At 49.8% G+C, this 14,282-nt stretch overlaps 1 protein-coding gene across 4 annotated transcripts; it reads right to left on the bottom strand.

Moving 5' to 3' along the window:
• Positions 1-1,867: 1,867 nt before the first annotated feature.
• DHRS7B (dehydrogenase/reductase 7B) lies at positions 1,868-11,985 on the bottom strand. Of its 4 annotated transcripts, XM_041462655.1 has the most exons (8): positions 11,915-11,985; positions 11,271-11,326; positions 7,530-7,705; positions 5,913-6,028; positions 5,053-5,263; positions 4,333-4,425; positions 2,913-3,065; positions 1,868-2,592 (listed from the first exon to the last, which is right to left on the bottom strand). In XM_041462655.1, exons 3-8 carry the CDS (start codon positions 7,678-7,680, stop codon positions 2,387-2,389), a joined length of 930 nt encoding a protein of 309 aa, XP_041318589.1. In that variant the 5' UTR covers positions 7,681-7,705; positions 11,271-11,326; positions 11,915-11,985; the 3' UTR covers positions 1,868-2,386. The 4 variants fall into 4 exon arrangements, with proteins under 4 accessions (XP_041318589.1, XP_041318587.1, XP_041318588.1 ...); XM_041462653.1 differs by lacking the exon at positions 11,271-11,326 and having other exon boundaries at positions 11,915-11,975; XM_041462654.1 differs by lacking the exon at positions 11,915-11,985 and having other exon boundaries at positions 11,271-11,549.
• Between the last annotated feature and the right edge of the window lie 2,297 nt (positions 11,986-14,282).

Below are 14,282 nucleotides of genomic sequence, written 5' to 3'. Positions count from 1 at the left end.
GTCAGCTTAGCTGTCATGATGGGTAGGTCTGATTGGAAAACAGCTGTTAGTCCATTCTGAGGTGGAGGGGCAGAGGGGCTCGTTTCCAAGGAATCTCAGTGATAACACAGCTAAAATGCTTTTTAACATTCTGGTTGTTAGTCAGGGCTGTAAATGTGCAAGGGGTCCTGGGAGAATGAGAGGGGCCTTGAGAGGTATTTTAGTGCACAGTGAAATGGTAAAACAACTTCCAAAAGTTCCCATCCGTGTGGAGTGGTGCTGTATCTGCTGTCCCCAGTGCCAGTAGCTCAGTGGGATCAACAGTGGCTGGGGACAAACCTCTCTTCAGAATTCCCCACACTTTGCTGCCCCCCTGCCCCTTGTGGATGTGCTTTGGAGTGTGCAGCATTCCCCTCATCAGAGAGGGGGAATTTGCCTCCAAAGGGAATGGGTGCACTCTCAGCAACCTCTGCCTTGGAGCTGTAGCTCCCACAGGAACTACAGGAACTCCCCACACATCACTTTTCCCTCAGGCCTGATGTGTTTCACCCTCAGTGCTCTGGATGGGAACACAGAAATGCAAAGCAGCCCCTTGGTCCTTCCTGGGTAGCCACGACCCGAAACACCAGAACATGGAGCAGCTGAACAAGCCTGGCAGGAGCACTGCATTTCACCAAGAAACTGAGGAGCTGAGCATGGGAAACACAAAAGGAAAAGCACAACTCACACCAACACTCCCCTTGTGAAGAGCCAGAGAAGGTAATGCCTTGCTTTCCTATCTTAACAGGGAAAAAAAGGTGTCTACACACCTGAGAGCTTCACCTTGTCAATCCAACCCCAGACCTTCCTGTGACACAGCTGCAGCCTCAGCCACAGAGAAGGTGGCAGAGGGTGGATGTCCTGACAGAGCAGCAGCATTGTCATCATTAAACACATCCTGGATCTCAGAGGTCATTTATAAATCTGTAATGGTTAAGAAGAGGCTTTTGGAAGCAGAAGGTCCTGCTGAGCCTGCACACCCATAGCAGAGTTTGTGTGACTAATTCTCTGTGTGGATTCACACTGTGTAAGCTAACAGGTCCCATAAAGAGGGCTGGGATAAAGCATGTTCTGCAGCTACTACTGGTACAATAGCACCTTGCAGGGATGTAAGGAAAAACAAAATCCTCCTGTTTTCCCTTCCTCTTATGTTACATGCTGTGAGGAGCTGGAGTAGACCAAGGGATTAATTTCATAGCAATGTAATTTATTTGTCACCAGATGTGCACTCCCAGGCAGGACATGTGAGGCAGGACACATGGAAAATGCTGGCAAATGTATGGAGGTGGCAGGAGAGGTCTGAACCTTGGTTCCTATTAGTAGAGTTTATTTCAATTTTAAGATTATTTCTGTCCTATCTCTGTGCAGCAATTCCTTTTTCCTAGTGGTGCTGGTACCCCTCACATGAGAAGGGGGTGAGGAATGGAACACAGCACCCCTTCAGGCTGTCAGACTCCCTGAAGTGATACCTGAACAGGCAGGTATCATTCCCCACTGGATGTCATCCTAATTAGCATCTGTGATTGCATTAAAGCAGATGAGAACAAAGGGTCTGTCTGCTACACTCTGCACTTCACATACATGGATTCTTCTCTAGTGCCAGAGAGTGCCTGGCAGCCACAGGATCACCCCTGCTCTGAGCTGCAGGTGGCCCAGGTGTGCTGCTGTCACCTGTGCAGTGTGTCCTGGCAGCAGCTGCCTTGCTGTGCTGTTCTGCCTGTTCAGTGCTTCCCTGCATTCCTTGGGCTGGGATTCACAGAGCGCTGTCACTGCAGAATTAACTGTCCCAGTACATCAGCAGGGCATGATTCAGACAGGTAAAATGATGCCAAATACACCCAAATTGTACATCAGTTACTTCTTTAAAAGTGGCACTGGATTGAGCTTAATTTATCAGATGACTTGGCACGTTAACAGGAAGAGGCTGTGAAGTTTCCCACTGCAAGCAGCATGTCCTGGATCAGATTGGAAGGAGTGGGAATGAGACACTGATCACGAGAGCTCCCAGCTGAGGATTGTATTTCACAGGGGTGGGGACAGCCAAGCTCTGCTGGTGTGAAGGCAGAACAGGTGGGTTTTATTTGTAGCAGGCAGTAAAGCTGAGTGTGCCTGCAGTGAGGTGAGGAGTCTCCCAGCCAGGGAGTGTTCCCCTGACCCCTCCCCTCAGCTCTCCCCCACTGTCCAAGCACCCTTCCTTCTCCAGCTGAGGTTTAGGTGCTGTCTTCCAGCAGTGTGGGGGAAACCACTTCCCAGTCTCCACGCAATGGTAAACAGCATTTTGAGAAAGGATTTTCCTGCAGGAGCACCTCCAGTGATGTCCCAGCCGACTGCAGGGGCTCAGCCTCTCCCTGCTCAGGGCAGCTGAGCTCTAAGAGCCCTTTACTTTTCTCTCCTTTTTTGCTCTAGATGCCATTAAGGTGAAGAAAAGCCTGGGGCAGAGGTTCCTCAGGTAGACAGCCAGGCAGGGGGTCAGGCCAGCCACAAGCACTTCCTTCTTCTTCTGTCCCACTGCATTGAGAACCACCTGAGCCACCTCGGCCGCCGTCTGTCCCTCGGCCGTGGTCTTGTCCATAACTGCCAAGGGAAAGCTGAGTGAGCAGGGGAACCCCACTGAGTACCTTTCCTAGGAAAGCTCTAACTGCACATGGCTGCTTGCTCTGGTTTTCACTCCAGCTGTGTATGGGAGCACAGGCAGGTGTTCCTCATGGCCGGCCCTGAAGGCAATAGCTGCTGTCTGGAAAGGCTAAATTTTGGGGCTTGCTGTTCCTACCCTGCATCCAAAGTTGGTTTTTGATCCTTCAGGGCTAACCTGTGTTCCCACCAGAGGCCATGTGTTGCAAACACCCCATAATAACATGGAGATGCTTTAGAAAGGGCAGTGAGTGGTATCTCACCTCCATAGCGAGATCCATCCGCTGTGACAGCGTTGAGGGACAGGTTTGTCTGGATGTACCCCGGGCTCACAACTGTCACTTCAATGTCATACTGCTCCACCTCTGCTCGCAGACAGTCAAAGAAGGCCTGGGTAGCGTGCTTAGAGGCAGCATCTGGAAAACAGGAAAAGGACTGTGCACCAGGGAGAGGAGCAGGGCTGAAGGGATTTTCACTTTCTGAATGGATTTTTCACTGCAATGCAGCCACTCCTCAGCAAGAGCTGTTCTCCAGCCTCTACGTTTGTTTTTGTTTAGTGAATGGCAGCAGCAGGTAGTGGGAGTCAGAGGCAATTTAGGAAGACAAAATGTAAACTCAAGTTCAAAACTGGCTTGGATCCTGCTGCAGAGTGAACCCAAGCTGCCTCCCACTCCTGATAAAGGAGACCCAAAGCCTTTGGAAGGCAGAGCTGGCTGCCCTGCATGTGCTGAGCACTAGGGACTTGCAGAGCAGGTTCAGGGCTTGGCTGCACAAAGGGAACACCAGATCACACAGGCAGGCACAGCAGGGAAGCGTGGCCTAGGGCAGGATTTTCCCCCATGAAATGGCTGAGTGACTCTGTTTTTTTGGTCACTGCCTGTGGCTGCCACACCACACCAGCAGCACCAGAGGCAGCTCAGCACAGGCTGCACACCCTGCAAGGACCCAGGCAAGGGCTGGGCTCCTGCTGCCACTTCCACGTGGCTCTGGTCCCTGTGCAAGCACCCTGGGAGCTCCTCAGAACACTTCCTGCAGCAATTGGACCCACATCACCTGCAAAACCCCATGGCTCAGACATTCCAGGCTCTCCCCCACTCAGCATCACTCCTGACCCACCATATGCCATCACCACTCTACTTCTGGTGTTCACTTTCAGTGATTTACAGTTGCTTGTGTAGCAAATGCTCTCATCTTAGTTCATCCATCTTTTAAAGGGCTTTTTTTTTCTCCAGTAATCCCACCAATATTTCTTGTCATAACTGATTTAGCATGAAGAGTTTGCTGGATCAAGATTGTTTAGGCTTTTGTTCTGGCATTGTTTGTATTATAGCACTTCATAATTTATTAAAACCAAAATTTCCTGCTTTCTTAGAGGAGATAATGCAGACAAATGACAAGGATAAAATACCATAAAATTATGGAATTATAGTGACTCTCAAGATAGGACTATCAAGCTGTTTTCAAAACATATTCTCCATCCCTTAAAAACTTTAGGACAGGGCTAAGATTTTGTATTTAAGAGTGGCTGTCAGTGGTTTGTGACCCCGTTGAGGGTGATGCACAGCTCTGCCTTCCCTGCCCACAGCCAATTCCATGGAGAGCTAAATGTGGAAGCAGGAGCCAAGTATTTATTCAGCCTGGTGCCCCAAATATGTCTTTCCCATCTTCTGTGGAGGTACTTACATGCAGATCTGAAAGGAATGCTTATTTTGCCTTGCACGCTGCTGATGGCCACAATGTGGCCTTGTCTCCTCTTGATCATGGAGGGGAGAAGTGCTAGCAAAGGACAGAAAAGACCCATTCAGACAACAGTCCTGCCATTGCTGCTGTCAAGAATCAAAGCTTTCAGAGCACTCAGAGATGCTGAAGGGAATTACAAGATCCCTCTTCAGTGCAGGGGTTGGGACACTGCTTGGGATGCCTCTGACTGAAGCTGTGTCTGCCTGGGAGGGTCACCTGTGAGGAGATTCCTTGTGCCAGAGGCTGCACAAGGGCTGCTGTGGTGGCTCTGATCTCCCACACAGCGGGCAGCAGGATTTGCTTTTCCTGCCACCAGAACATCTTCCCATTTCCTGCAGCTGACACGCTCTGGGCTGAGCTTTCTGTGTGACCAAAGCTTCCCAGGACAGCTGCAGCTCCACTGGAACCCCCACCACGTTCTCCAGTGTTCTGTCAGTGCAGACAGGATAACTGGACCTCTTCCCAAGTCCCTGCCAGGCTGGAGTCAGGAGATGGAACCAGGGATCATCTCCACTGGGGTATTCCCCACAGAGTCATGCCCTCAGGCCTGCCCAGAAGCCCAAACCTCCCTTCAGCCTGTGCAGTACCAGGTACAATGACAAACACAAGTGAGGCTGTGCTGATCTGCAGAGGCAGCAGTCAAATCCTGTGGACCACAGGTACCTTTGGTGAGGGCTATAGGTCCAAAGTAATTTGTTTCCATCACTTTCTTATCCACATGCAGTCCTGTGTCCACGATTGTGCCTCGGAAGCTGATGCCAGCGTTGTTGATCAGGATGTCCACGTGACCCAGGGCCTTCAGGATCTCCTCAGCAGCATTCACCACAGCTTTGGTGTCTGAGAGGTCAAACACCACGGTGTGAGGCTCGTGTGTCTGTGAATAAACTCAAGTTAGCAAAATACAGTTCAGTGCTGGGTGTGCCAGCTCATGGTGGGATCCCCCAGCTCTGGAAGCACAGGAGCAGGGCCATGCAGACCCTGTTCCATGTGGCAGGAATTCATGGCAGAAACAGGCTGTGTTCATCTTTCTCTGCTCCTGTAGCCTGTTCCTTATCCCTGAGCCTGGGAAAGGGACAAGGGAGATCTTCCTCAACTACTAAAGTTTCCTGTCTTAAAGGAAATGCATCTGAAAAAGGCAAAACATAAGCCATGTGTTTTCTGCAGAAGCCAGCAGTATCTTTCTTAGCCACAGTCAGCTGGTATAGACATAAAAAATAAAAGCAGAAATAAAGTCACTTTTCCAGATTCAGTGTATGAGGTGCAGGTGTAAGGGGTCTGGACACTCTGCCCTTGTGTGCTTTCACTTTCATTTCTAGCCAAGATGGCTTCTTTTTGGGGGTTTTTACAAGGAATGACACACCAGCTCAGTGCACTCCTATATCAGCATCCATCCCTAACCACAGAGTTGCATTTTTCCTGTTGCTCAAGACAACAACCCACATGCAATTCTGTAACTCCTGTGAGAGCCCCAGCAGAAACCCAGGCCACGTGAGCCCGGGGGCCTGTGCTGCTCCCACACTCACGTTCTTGCGGTGATTCTTCACGGCACAAAGCTCCTGCACCAGCTCCTTCAGCCTCTCACTGTCCCTGCCACACAGCACCAGCCTGGAGCCAGCTGCATGGAAAGCTTTGGCACATTCTGTGGGGAAGCAAGGAAGAGAGAAAAGTAGGGACATGAATACCAGCCAAAGGACAGCTCCACATCAGCGATAGCTCCAAGTGCTGTTGGCTGGCTGTGGCTTCACTGCTGCTGTGTGTGGCCAGGCTGATTGACAGAGAGGTCACAGCCACGTCCCACTCTCCTGGACTGTGACAGACACACGAGCAGCTGCTGTGCTCTCAGATACTGTGCTGCTTAGACACTTACTGTGCTGTTCACACATCCTCCCCCTCAGCTGCTCACATTTGCCTCTTCATTTTTGACTTTATGTCCTTCTTAACCACAGTTACCTTGTGTGTGTCATCTAACACAGGTCTTAGGAGTGTCAATTTTAATGAACCCCTCCAGAGGTTCTGGGAGGGGAGCCTCGGGTTTAATGCCTTCATCAAGGTGATTTTCCTCACTGGGAAAAGCCTGGAGAAGGGATGCCAGGCTACTGTCCTCCTAACTGCATGTTTCTGTCCCCTCTGGGAGCCAGAGGGACAAACTGCTTGTTCGCACAAGGGATGACAGTGGATGGCAATGAACACACAGTAATTAGAGGTGGTCTGGTGTATTAATAATAGGAGTAAGGGGAGTTGTAAAAGATCTTGCAAATGAGTCAAAAAGGGAGGAAACTTTACAGCACAGTGGTGGAAGTCTCTACACCCCACAGCACAGACAGAGCTCCAGCTGGAATGTCTCTCCTGGAATACTAATTTCCTCTCTTGATGAGAAGTACAAGATCCTTTACCACTCCCACCCTTTGGTTGAGGCAGGCAGAGAGAACCAGTTCATCTCCTTTGGCCAGTTCCTGAACACCCCTGTCCTTAGGGACAAACTCACAGGCAAAGGCAGCATCAATTAAAGCTCTATTTGTTCTACAAATGTACTCATCCTAATGAAAGGCCTTAATAGCAGAGAGCACCTTGTCTTCTCTTCAAGCAGCTTTTAAAGCAATTATAGAAAGCAGAATTAGAGAATGTAGCCACTGAAGCAAAACTGAACATAAGTTTCAGTTGGAAAAAAATACTCCCTGGTGTTAACAATGCCAAGAGCTTGACTTTAGAGTGGATGGATTTGTACCATGAAAAGTACCTTAAGTTGAGGGTGAGGGACAAGGAGAAGGAGTGGAAAGTTTGGTAGAGCAGGTGGAAGTACCTGAAGGTACAACACCACTTCTGGGAGGTTTTAAAGAAACAATTTGGCTTCCTGGCTTTTTCAGGATTTAGGGAAAAGACCCCTGACAGCACAAGAACAGCATCTAATTCCTTGCTTTGATGAGCTCCAGTTTATACAAGGTGATTTAAATTTTTTGTACCAAATACTGAGACTTCCTTGCACCCAAATCTACACTGGCTGTGGTTACAATTCAGGTGGGAGCCGCGTCTCTCAAAACTCAATCAACAGGAACTTTCAGCTCGTTCCTGCTTTATTCCACGAGCTGCTCCTGCCACAGCCCCCTGCCTGTGCTGCCCCTGGTGCCCTGTTTGGTCCATACCTTTCCCCAGGCCAGAGGTGGCCCCTGTGATCACCACCACAGCTTCCTGCAGGTAGGCTCGCATCCGCATCCACTGCAGCAGCCGGAACAGCGCGAAGATGCCCAGGCTGCCAAAGAGCAGCGGGACGATGACAGTGCTTGTGAAATCCATCAGCTTTCCTTTCTGAACTGTCTTCCTACAGCCACAGGATGAAAGGAAAGAGATCATTTCACCATGAGGAAAATGAGCAAAGGCCTGAAAACTACTTTGAAATTATTTTTCTTAACCCTGTCTTAGACCACCAGTAAACCACCAAGGTACCTCTGTAGCTTCAGCAGATTTTCTCATCCCTTCATTTAGGTTTTGGAAAGTTCACATCAGTACCCAATTTTAAGCACTGAAATAGTAATGTGAACATCCCAGCAGGACACTTGGCATTGCATCCTGTCAGCTGTCACGTCACAAACTTGGGTTCAGGGATGATGTTCCCATGTTTTACCCTAAATTCACCCTCTTGTGATGAAGTTCCTCAGGGCTGGGATATTTCTCCACATTTTTCTGATTGTATAAAACTGTTCAGATTTCTCTAGAACAGCCAGTACCAGAGTATCTACAAGCCAGAGATCAGGTACTCTGTGTTATCCCAGATGGATATAAGCCAGTCTGTCTTTTGGAGGCTCCAGGTTTTCTCTCTGAGCCAGTAATTTGCTTAACACACTGAAATCTCATCCTGGAATTGGATTCTGATACCAAGGCATAGCCCTAATCTCCTTGCTAAGCCATTCCTTCAAAGGAGTAGTTTATGTGACAGCTTACTAAGGGCCAAAGAGCAAGTGGGACTCCTGTGACAAGGCCACTGACTTTCCTTCTGCATATCCCTGAGCTTTTATCTAAGCTTGGTCTAAGACTAAAGTTAATTATAACCCATTCCTGAAATCTTCTGGGTCACAGATGAAGCCAGAACCAAACATCAGGGAATTTTCCCTTCCCTTCTCCTTTCTCATGCAGGCAGAGTCTGAACTCTTGCAGTCTGAACTGCAAGACAGGCCTTTCCTGGGAAGTTACTGGCAAATTCTGGGCACACAGCTTGTGCTCCTTCAACAGGAGAGCATGAGAAGCAGAAAACAAGAGGTAACTACAATGCTGAGGCAGAACTCAGTGTCACTGAGGGGATGGCAGAGGCTCTGCATGCCAGGGAACAGAGCTAATGTGGAAAATGTCAGGCTCTTCCAGATATCCATCAGGAGCTTGGAGAGAATTCCTCAAATAGCTGCACAGTGAACAGCTTGCTGAAATAGCAGTGAACTGAATAAAATAACTATTTCTGGGGGTACAGCTGGAACACAATAAAATAACACATGAAGACAGCTCTACATAAACCTGGCAAGGTGTAAAAACAAAGCCACCAAGTTAGAACACAACTCTTCTTGGGCTCCTTTGGAACTTCCCATTCCCAAAGTGACTCGTGTGGGTCTCAAGTCCTTCCTGGTGGGACCCAGTGTGGATAATGCAGGGAGACATCAGAGCAGCAGCTCCCCAGGGCACAGGGAGTGTGCCCAGAATGGGAGAGCAGAAACCCAAAAGGAGGATTCAGCTCAGGCACTGCAGAGCATCCTCTGTGCTGAGGGAGAGCACACAGGGTGTTTGGCACTGGTTGCAGCCAGGGACTGGGACAGCTCATTTGACATAAGAGAATGGATCTTCCCTAAAACAATTTCTGGGAAAGAGATGTTTTGACACAAGGCCACTGGATTTTCAGGCTGGATGAGAAGCTTCTCTCAGACTTCTCCAGTTCATGCTCAGCAGCTGCCTTTTTTATGACTCCCCTTTTTTTGCTCTCTCAAAAGTCTCTTGAGATTCACAGCACAAAGTGTGGGCAGGGACAACAGGTGCTGTGCTGACATTGGCCTTACAGGACATTCTGGAATCAAAAAACCCTCAGGCCATGTTCAGGCCCTTTCATTATTTCCCAAGTGGGAGCTGACAGGTGCACTGGCACTTCCTTCATGGGGCACTGGAAAAATCTGGCCCTGCTGTGGATCCAGTGGAATGCAGGTGAAAAGGTAACTGAGAAGAGGGGCCTTTCCTGACACCTCTCCTAACTAAAGCACACTGAGGTCTGAAAAATATTTCTAATCTTGTTGTATTTCCTTTTTCTCCTGTCATACACAGGAACTGGGCAGATTGTCCATCTCTGCCTGAGGGCTGCAGCAAACCAAGAACAACAACCTGCTGTGGCAGCTTCCAGGCTGGAGCCTGAGCCACCAGGTAACAGCTCTGGGGAGGGGAAATATGGGATGGGGAAGAGAAAGGAGAGGAGCCAGGGAGAGAAGGAGTTGCCAATCAGAGATGGAAATCCCTATATATATTATAATAATTATTATTTTGGGGCATGAAGATGCAGTGCCTTCTTCCAAGGTGCTCAAATGGCCTCTTAAAAAAACCCCCAAAACAAAGAAAATCTCAGCTCAGTCAGACTTGAGAGAGAGGACAACCCAGCTGAACAAATCATTTGGGACTGAAGAACTTCTGCAGCACTTCAGACCTACAGAAAAGTTTTGCTTTGATTTTGTGACCTGCTTCTCTCACAGCCCCAACTTCAGGTACCACTGAAGGGACCCCAGAGCAGAAAATGCTGTGTCACATGGAAATGGGGGTGAAGGTGGGGAGCACGTGGGGTGCACAGCTCAGCTGAGCTGCACTCACCAGCTCAGGCCTCCTGCCCCGAGCTCTGACACCCACTGTCACCTGTGCTCAATAATTTGGGTATTCACACTGAAAAACCCCTGTTTTTAACAGTGATGTTTATTACAGCAGGATTTCAGCCTCTGCTCATTAACTGCAAACCAAACCCTGTAATTCCCAGTTCTCCATCCCAAAGGGCAGGATTGGAACATGCAGGTTATCAGAGAGCAGAAATAAAAATACTGATAATGCCAGCAAATACAGGGGGTAGGAAACTTTTTGAAGGCTTCCCACAGAATCAATCACATTTATCCAATTAAAAATAAACCCAGAACTCTCCCTTTAAAACAAAACTGGGTGTTCTCCCACACAAGCCAGCACAATGGTTTCTGAAGGAACAAGGATATTTATGAATAAGCTCAGGGGTGCAAAGATGAGACCAGATCCTGAAGAACCAAACCCCTGGAAGCTTCCCCAAACAAGGGGGGAATGAAACTGAAAATAATAAATAAATAATAAATAAAATTGTGCAGCTCCAGGCTCCCAGAATCACACTGTCCTTTAGTGGCACCAGCTGGGAGGCTGCAACCCCAAATCCAACGGCTGGGGGGATAAAAGGAGGGGGAAAAAACCCTGGATTTCCTAAGGAAAAAAGCACAGCTCCTCGAGGCTCGAGGGAGAGCTTCAGTGTGAAGAAAGCACAAGGTCCTACCTGAGAAAGGGCTCACTTGCAGTGACTCTGAGCTGGAGCTGCCCCGGTGCTGCAGCAGGAGAGCCCCGAGCTAAATGTGGAACTGGCAGCGGCCCAAGCAAGCGTCCAATGCCAGCCCAGCCCTGGGCTGCTCTAAAAACAAACCCTGGGAGCACAGGCTCTGACCTTTCCAGGGCAGGGGAACCTCAGTTTAACCCCCAGACTGAGAAAACAGACGTGAACTCAAACCTCTGACAGCAGTAAAAACTCCTCAGGGGGAACGCAGCAACTGGGCAGAGCTGCTCATCCAAACAGGAAAAAACAGGAGGAGGAGAACAACTGGAACAGCTGGAATTCCCAAAGGAAGCTGCCAGCCAGGCATTACCTGCAGCATCAGCCTCTGCTGGATCTCAGCATCGTTCAGTGCATCCCGCCTGAGTTCTTCAACCCACGGTGCAGCAAGAGGGGAAAAAAAATCTGTGTTCAGCACCCAGCCCCAGCCTGGGCTGGAGACAGCGCCTGGAATTCCACCTGCGCCACTGGAAGGTGTTGGCAGGCGTGGAATGAGGTGGGATTTAAGGTCCTTTCACCCCGAGCCGACCTGGGATTCTGTGAATCGCTTTCTCGTTACCTCCCTGTCCCTGTGCTCGGGTACAGAGTGGGATTCCACCCTCCCTCCCTCCCTCCCTCTGGGAATTCCTCTGCTGGTGTCCGCGACAGAAACAAAAGCGGCCTGCTCACAAAACTGAAACATTTGTTGCTCCAAAGAAAGCGTTGTGCAGACGTTTACCAAACCAGGAGCTCCGTGAGGCCATGACGGCGGGCTGTGTCCCTGATTTACCTATAGTTAGATTTTTAATGGCGGTACCGGCGGTGGACTCTGTCCCGGAGAGCGCTCGGTGTCCCTGCGCGCCCCAGCGCCGCCTTGCCCCAAGCTCTCCCGCATTTCCCAGAGCCCCGCAGCCCCCCGGCCCCACTCTCCTGTCCCTCCTGTCCCTCCCTATCCCTCCCTGTCCCCTCTGTCCCCACCTGGCCGCCGCCGTCACCATGGCCACCGCCGGAAGTGGGCCCGGGCCGCTTCCGCCCGGACTCCGCTCCCCGTGACGCCAACCGGAAGTGGCTGTCGGAGAACATCTGCCCTCACCTGTCCTCCCGCCTGTGCCGCCCGGCCGGGGAGCGGCGATGCCAACCAGGGGTTCCGCCCCTCTGGGTTCCCCCCGGGTGGGCATGCCCTCAGCCCCAGAATCACAAAATCCCGGAGGGGTCAGGCTGGAGGGGACTGTGGGGCGTGTTCAGCCTCCCTGCTCAGCACGGCACAGAGCTGCTCTGGAATATGGCCAGCGAGGGAGGGAGGGAGGCTCCTCAGCCTCCATGCTCGGACCTCGGGCACTGCACGGGGAGGTTTCTTCTCATGGCCGGGGGAACCTCCCGGGCATCCGATCCTGCCCGTCCGTCCTGTGCCGCTGCTGGGCCCCACCGAGCCCTCCCTGCACACCCTGCGAGCCCAGCGCCCATTGCAGCCACAGAAACTCGGAACTGCGGCATCGCCCAGGAAAACATCGGAAACAGCCACAGAAAAAGCTCGGCTGGAAGGGACCCACAGGGGCCAGCGGCACCTGGCCTGCACAGGACACCCCAAAATCCCATTGTGAGGGTGACACTGGCTCAGGACACCCCAAAATCCCATTGTGAGGGTGACACTGGCACAGGACACCCCAAAATCCCATTGTGAGGGTGACACTGGCACAGGACAGGACTGTGCAAGGCCGACTGTGAGGAACAGCAGTAAATTCCTGTAGGAGAAAAGAGACATTTCTGCAGAGCCTCTTTCAGATTTGTGATGGTGAAAAACCCATCCCAGATTTCTCTGCCCTCTCTGACGATTTCTCTGATGATTTCTCTGATGATTTCTCTGATGATTTCTCTGACGATTTCTCTGATGATTTCTCTGGTTTTCTGTGCAGAAATGGGGCCTGGACGTGCTGCAGGCTGTGCAGCTTTAAATCCCCTGGCTCTGATAAGAGGCACAAACTCTGAAGTGGCCCCAGTGATCCCAAAAGCCCAAAGTCCAAACGTGTCAGAGCCCTTGCCCTGAGGAAGGAAAGGCACAGGGAGTTCCTGCACCTCTTTGTGAAGGTTTTAAGAGCAGAAGGGACATTTACAGAGGAGTCAGAGATATTTAAACATTTCCAAGTTAATCCCAGATGTCTTTCCCTGTGGACAGCAGGGAGATAAAGGACAGCTTTTTGCAGCAGTTCTTTGAAAGGTGGTTTTATCACCAATTTTTATGGTAGCTTTTTTCTGGTCCTCTCTTCTAATAGGGAAAACACTGAAATTAATTCAAAGCTTCAGTGCCGGTTCATCATTAGTAAGGGATCAATATTTCAGGGAAAAGATGAGAAAATAATTCAAAATCTTCCTAAAAATTACTGTCTGAAAGGAAGGATGATAATGCTTTTTTTTTTTTTTTTTTTTTTTTTTTTTACTTCAGGGACAGTATGTAATGAAATGGAAGGATCAATAATTTTATTTACACTTATTAAATCGAAAAATACAACCCAGAAGAAGGTAGTTTATGTCATGGTAGCCTCACTGGGAGCTGTAGTTGGTTCAGTCTCCTGAAAACCAGAGCTGGAAAAAACCATTTCAGTCCTTCTTTCCCAGCCAGGTGGGGCAGCAAGAGCTGGAGCTTCATGCAGAGCACAGCAGTGACCTGAGAGCTGTGCCCAGGCTGTTCTGCTCATTCACCTGGGACCTCCCAGGTGTTTATTTGAACAGGAATGCTCTCCCAGGCGGGCAGGTGCTGGCACAGTTGAAACCAAGTGCCCAGCAAGTCACAGAGCAAAACTGGAGCTGCAGCTGGAAAGTCAGTGAAGGAAAGCTTGACTTTGTTGCTTTGACTGGGATTCCATTTCCTTAGGTTAATCTAATGTAATTAGCAAGAAATTCACCTCTGATTGAAACCTGCTCATTGACACATCGGGCACTGGGATTAGAAGATTTACTGATGTCAACATGTCTTTGTTCTCTGAACCATCAGTGGAGACTCTCTCCCAAATCTAGGACTGGTTTGCAGACTGTGCAAGCCCCAACTGGTAAATGTTGGCATAATCTAAAACTGTGCTTGTTGGTTTTATTTGCACTCAAATCTCTTTTCTTTCTCATTTTGTCAGGCCACAACTGCAGAGGGCTGGAATCCTTTTAGCATGTTAACACTTCCTTGACAAACATCCTGCTGTTCTATCGCTGCCCTCTTGGAGTGCAGCTCTTTCTTGAGGGGGAGAAAAGAAAAAAAATCTCCAAACTCAAGGATTTGAGTTTGGTGACACCTGCTTTACTGCAATCACCCAGTGCAGATCTGCAGCCTTTTAACCCTAATCTCTAAGGCAGCAATTTT

The sequence above is a fragment of the Pyrgilauda ruficollis genome, unplaced genomic scaffold (assembly GCF_017590135.1).
Source record: "Pyrgilauda ruficollis isolate IOZ18807 unplaced genomic scaffold, ASM1759013v1 scaffold16, whole genome shotgun sequence".
Lineage (NCBI taxonomy): Eukaryota > Metazoa > Chordata > Aves > Passeriformes > Passeridae > Pyrgilauda > Pyrgilauda ruficollis.
The sequence above is the reverse complement of the archived record's forward strand: the minus strand, read 5'-3'. Positions and strand labels throughout refer to the sequence as shown.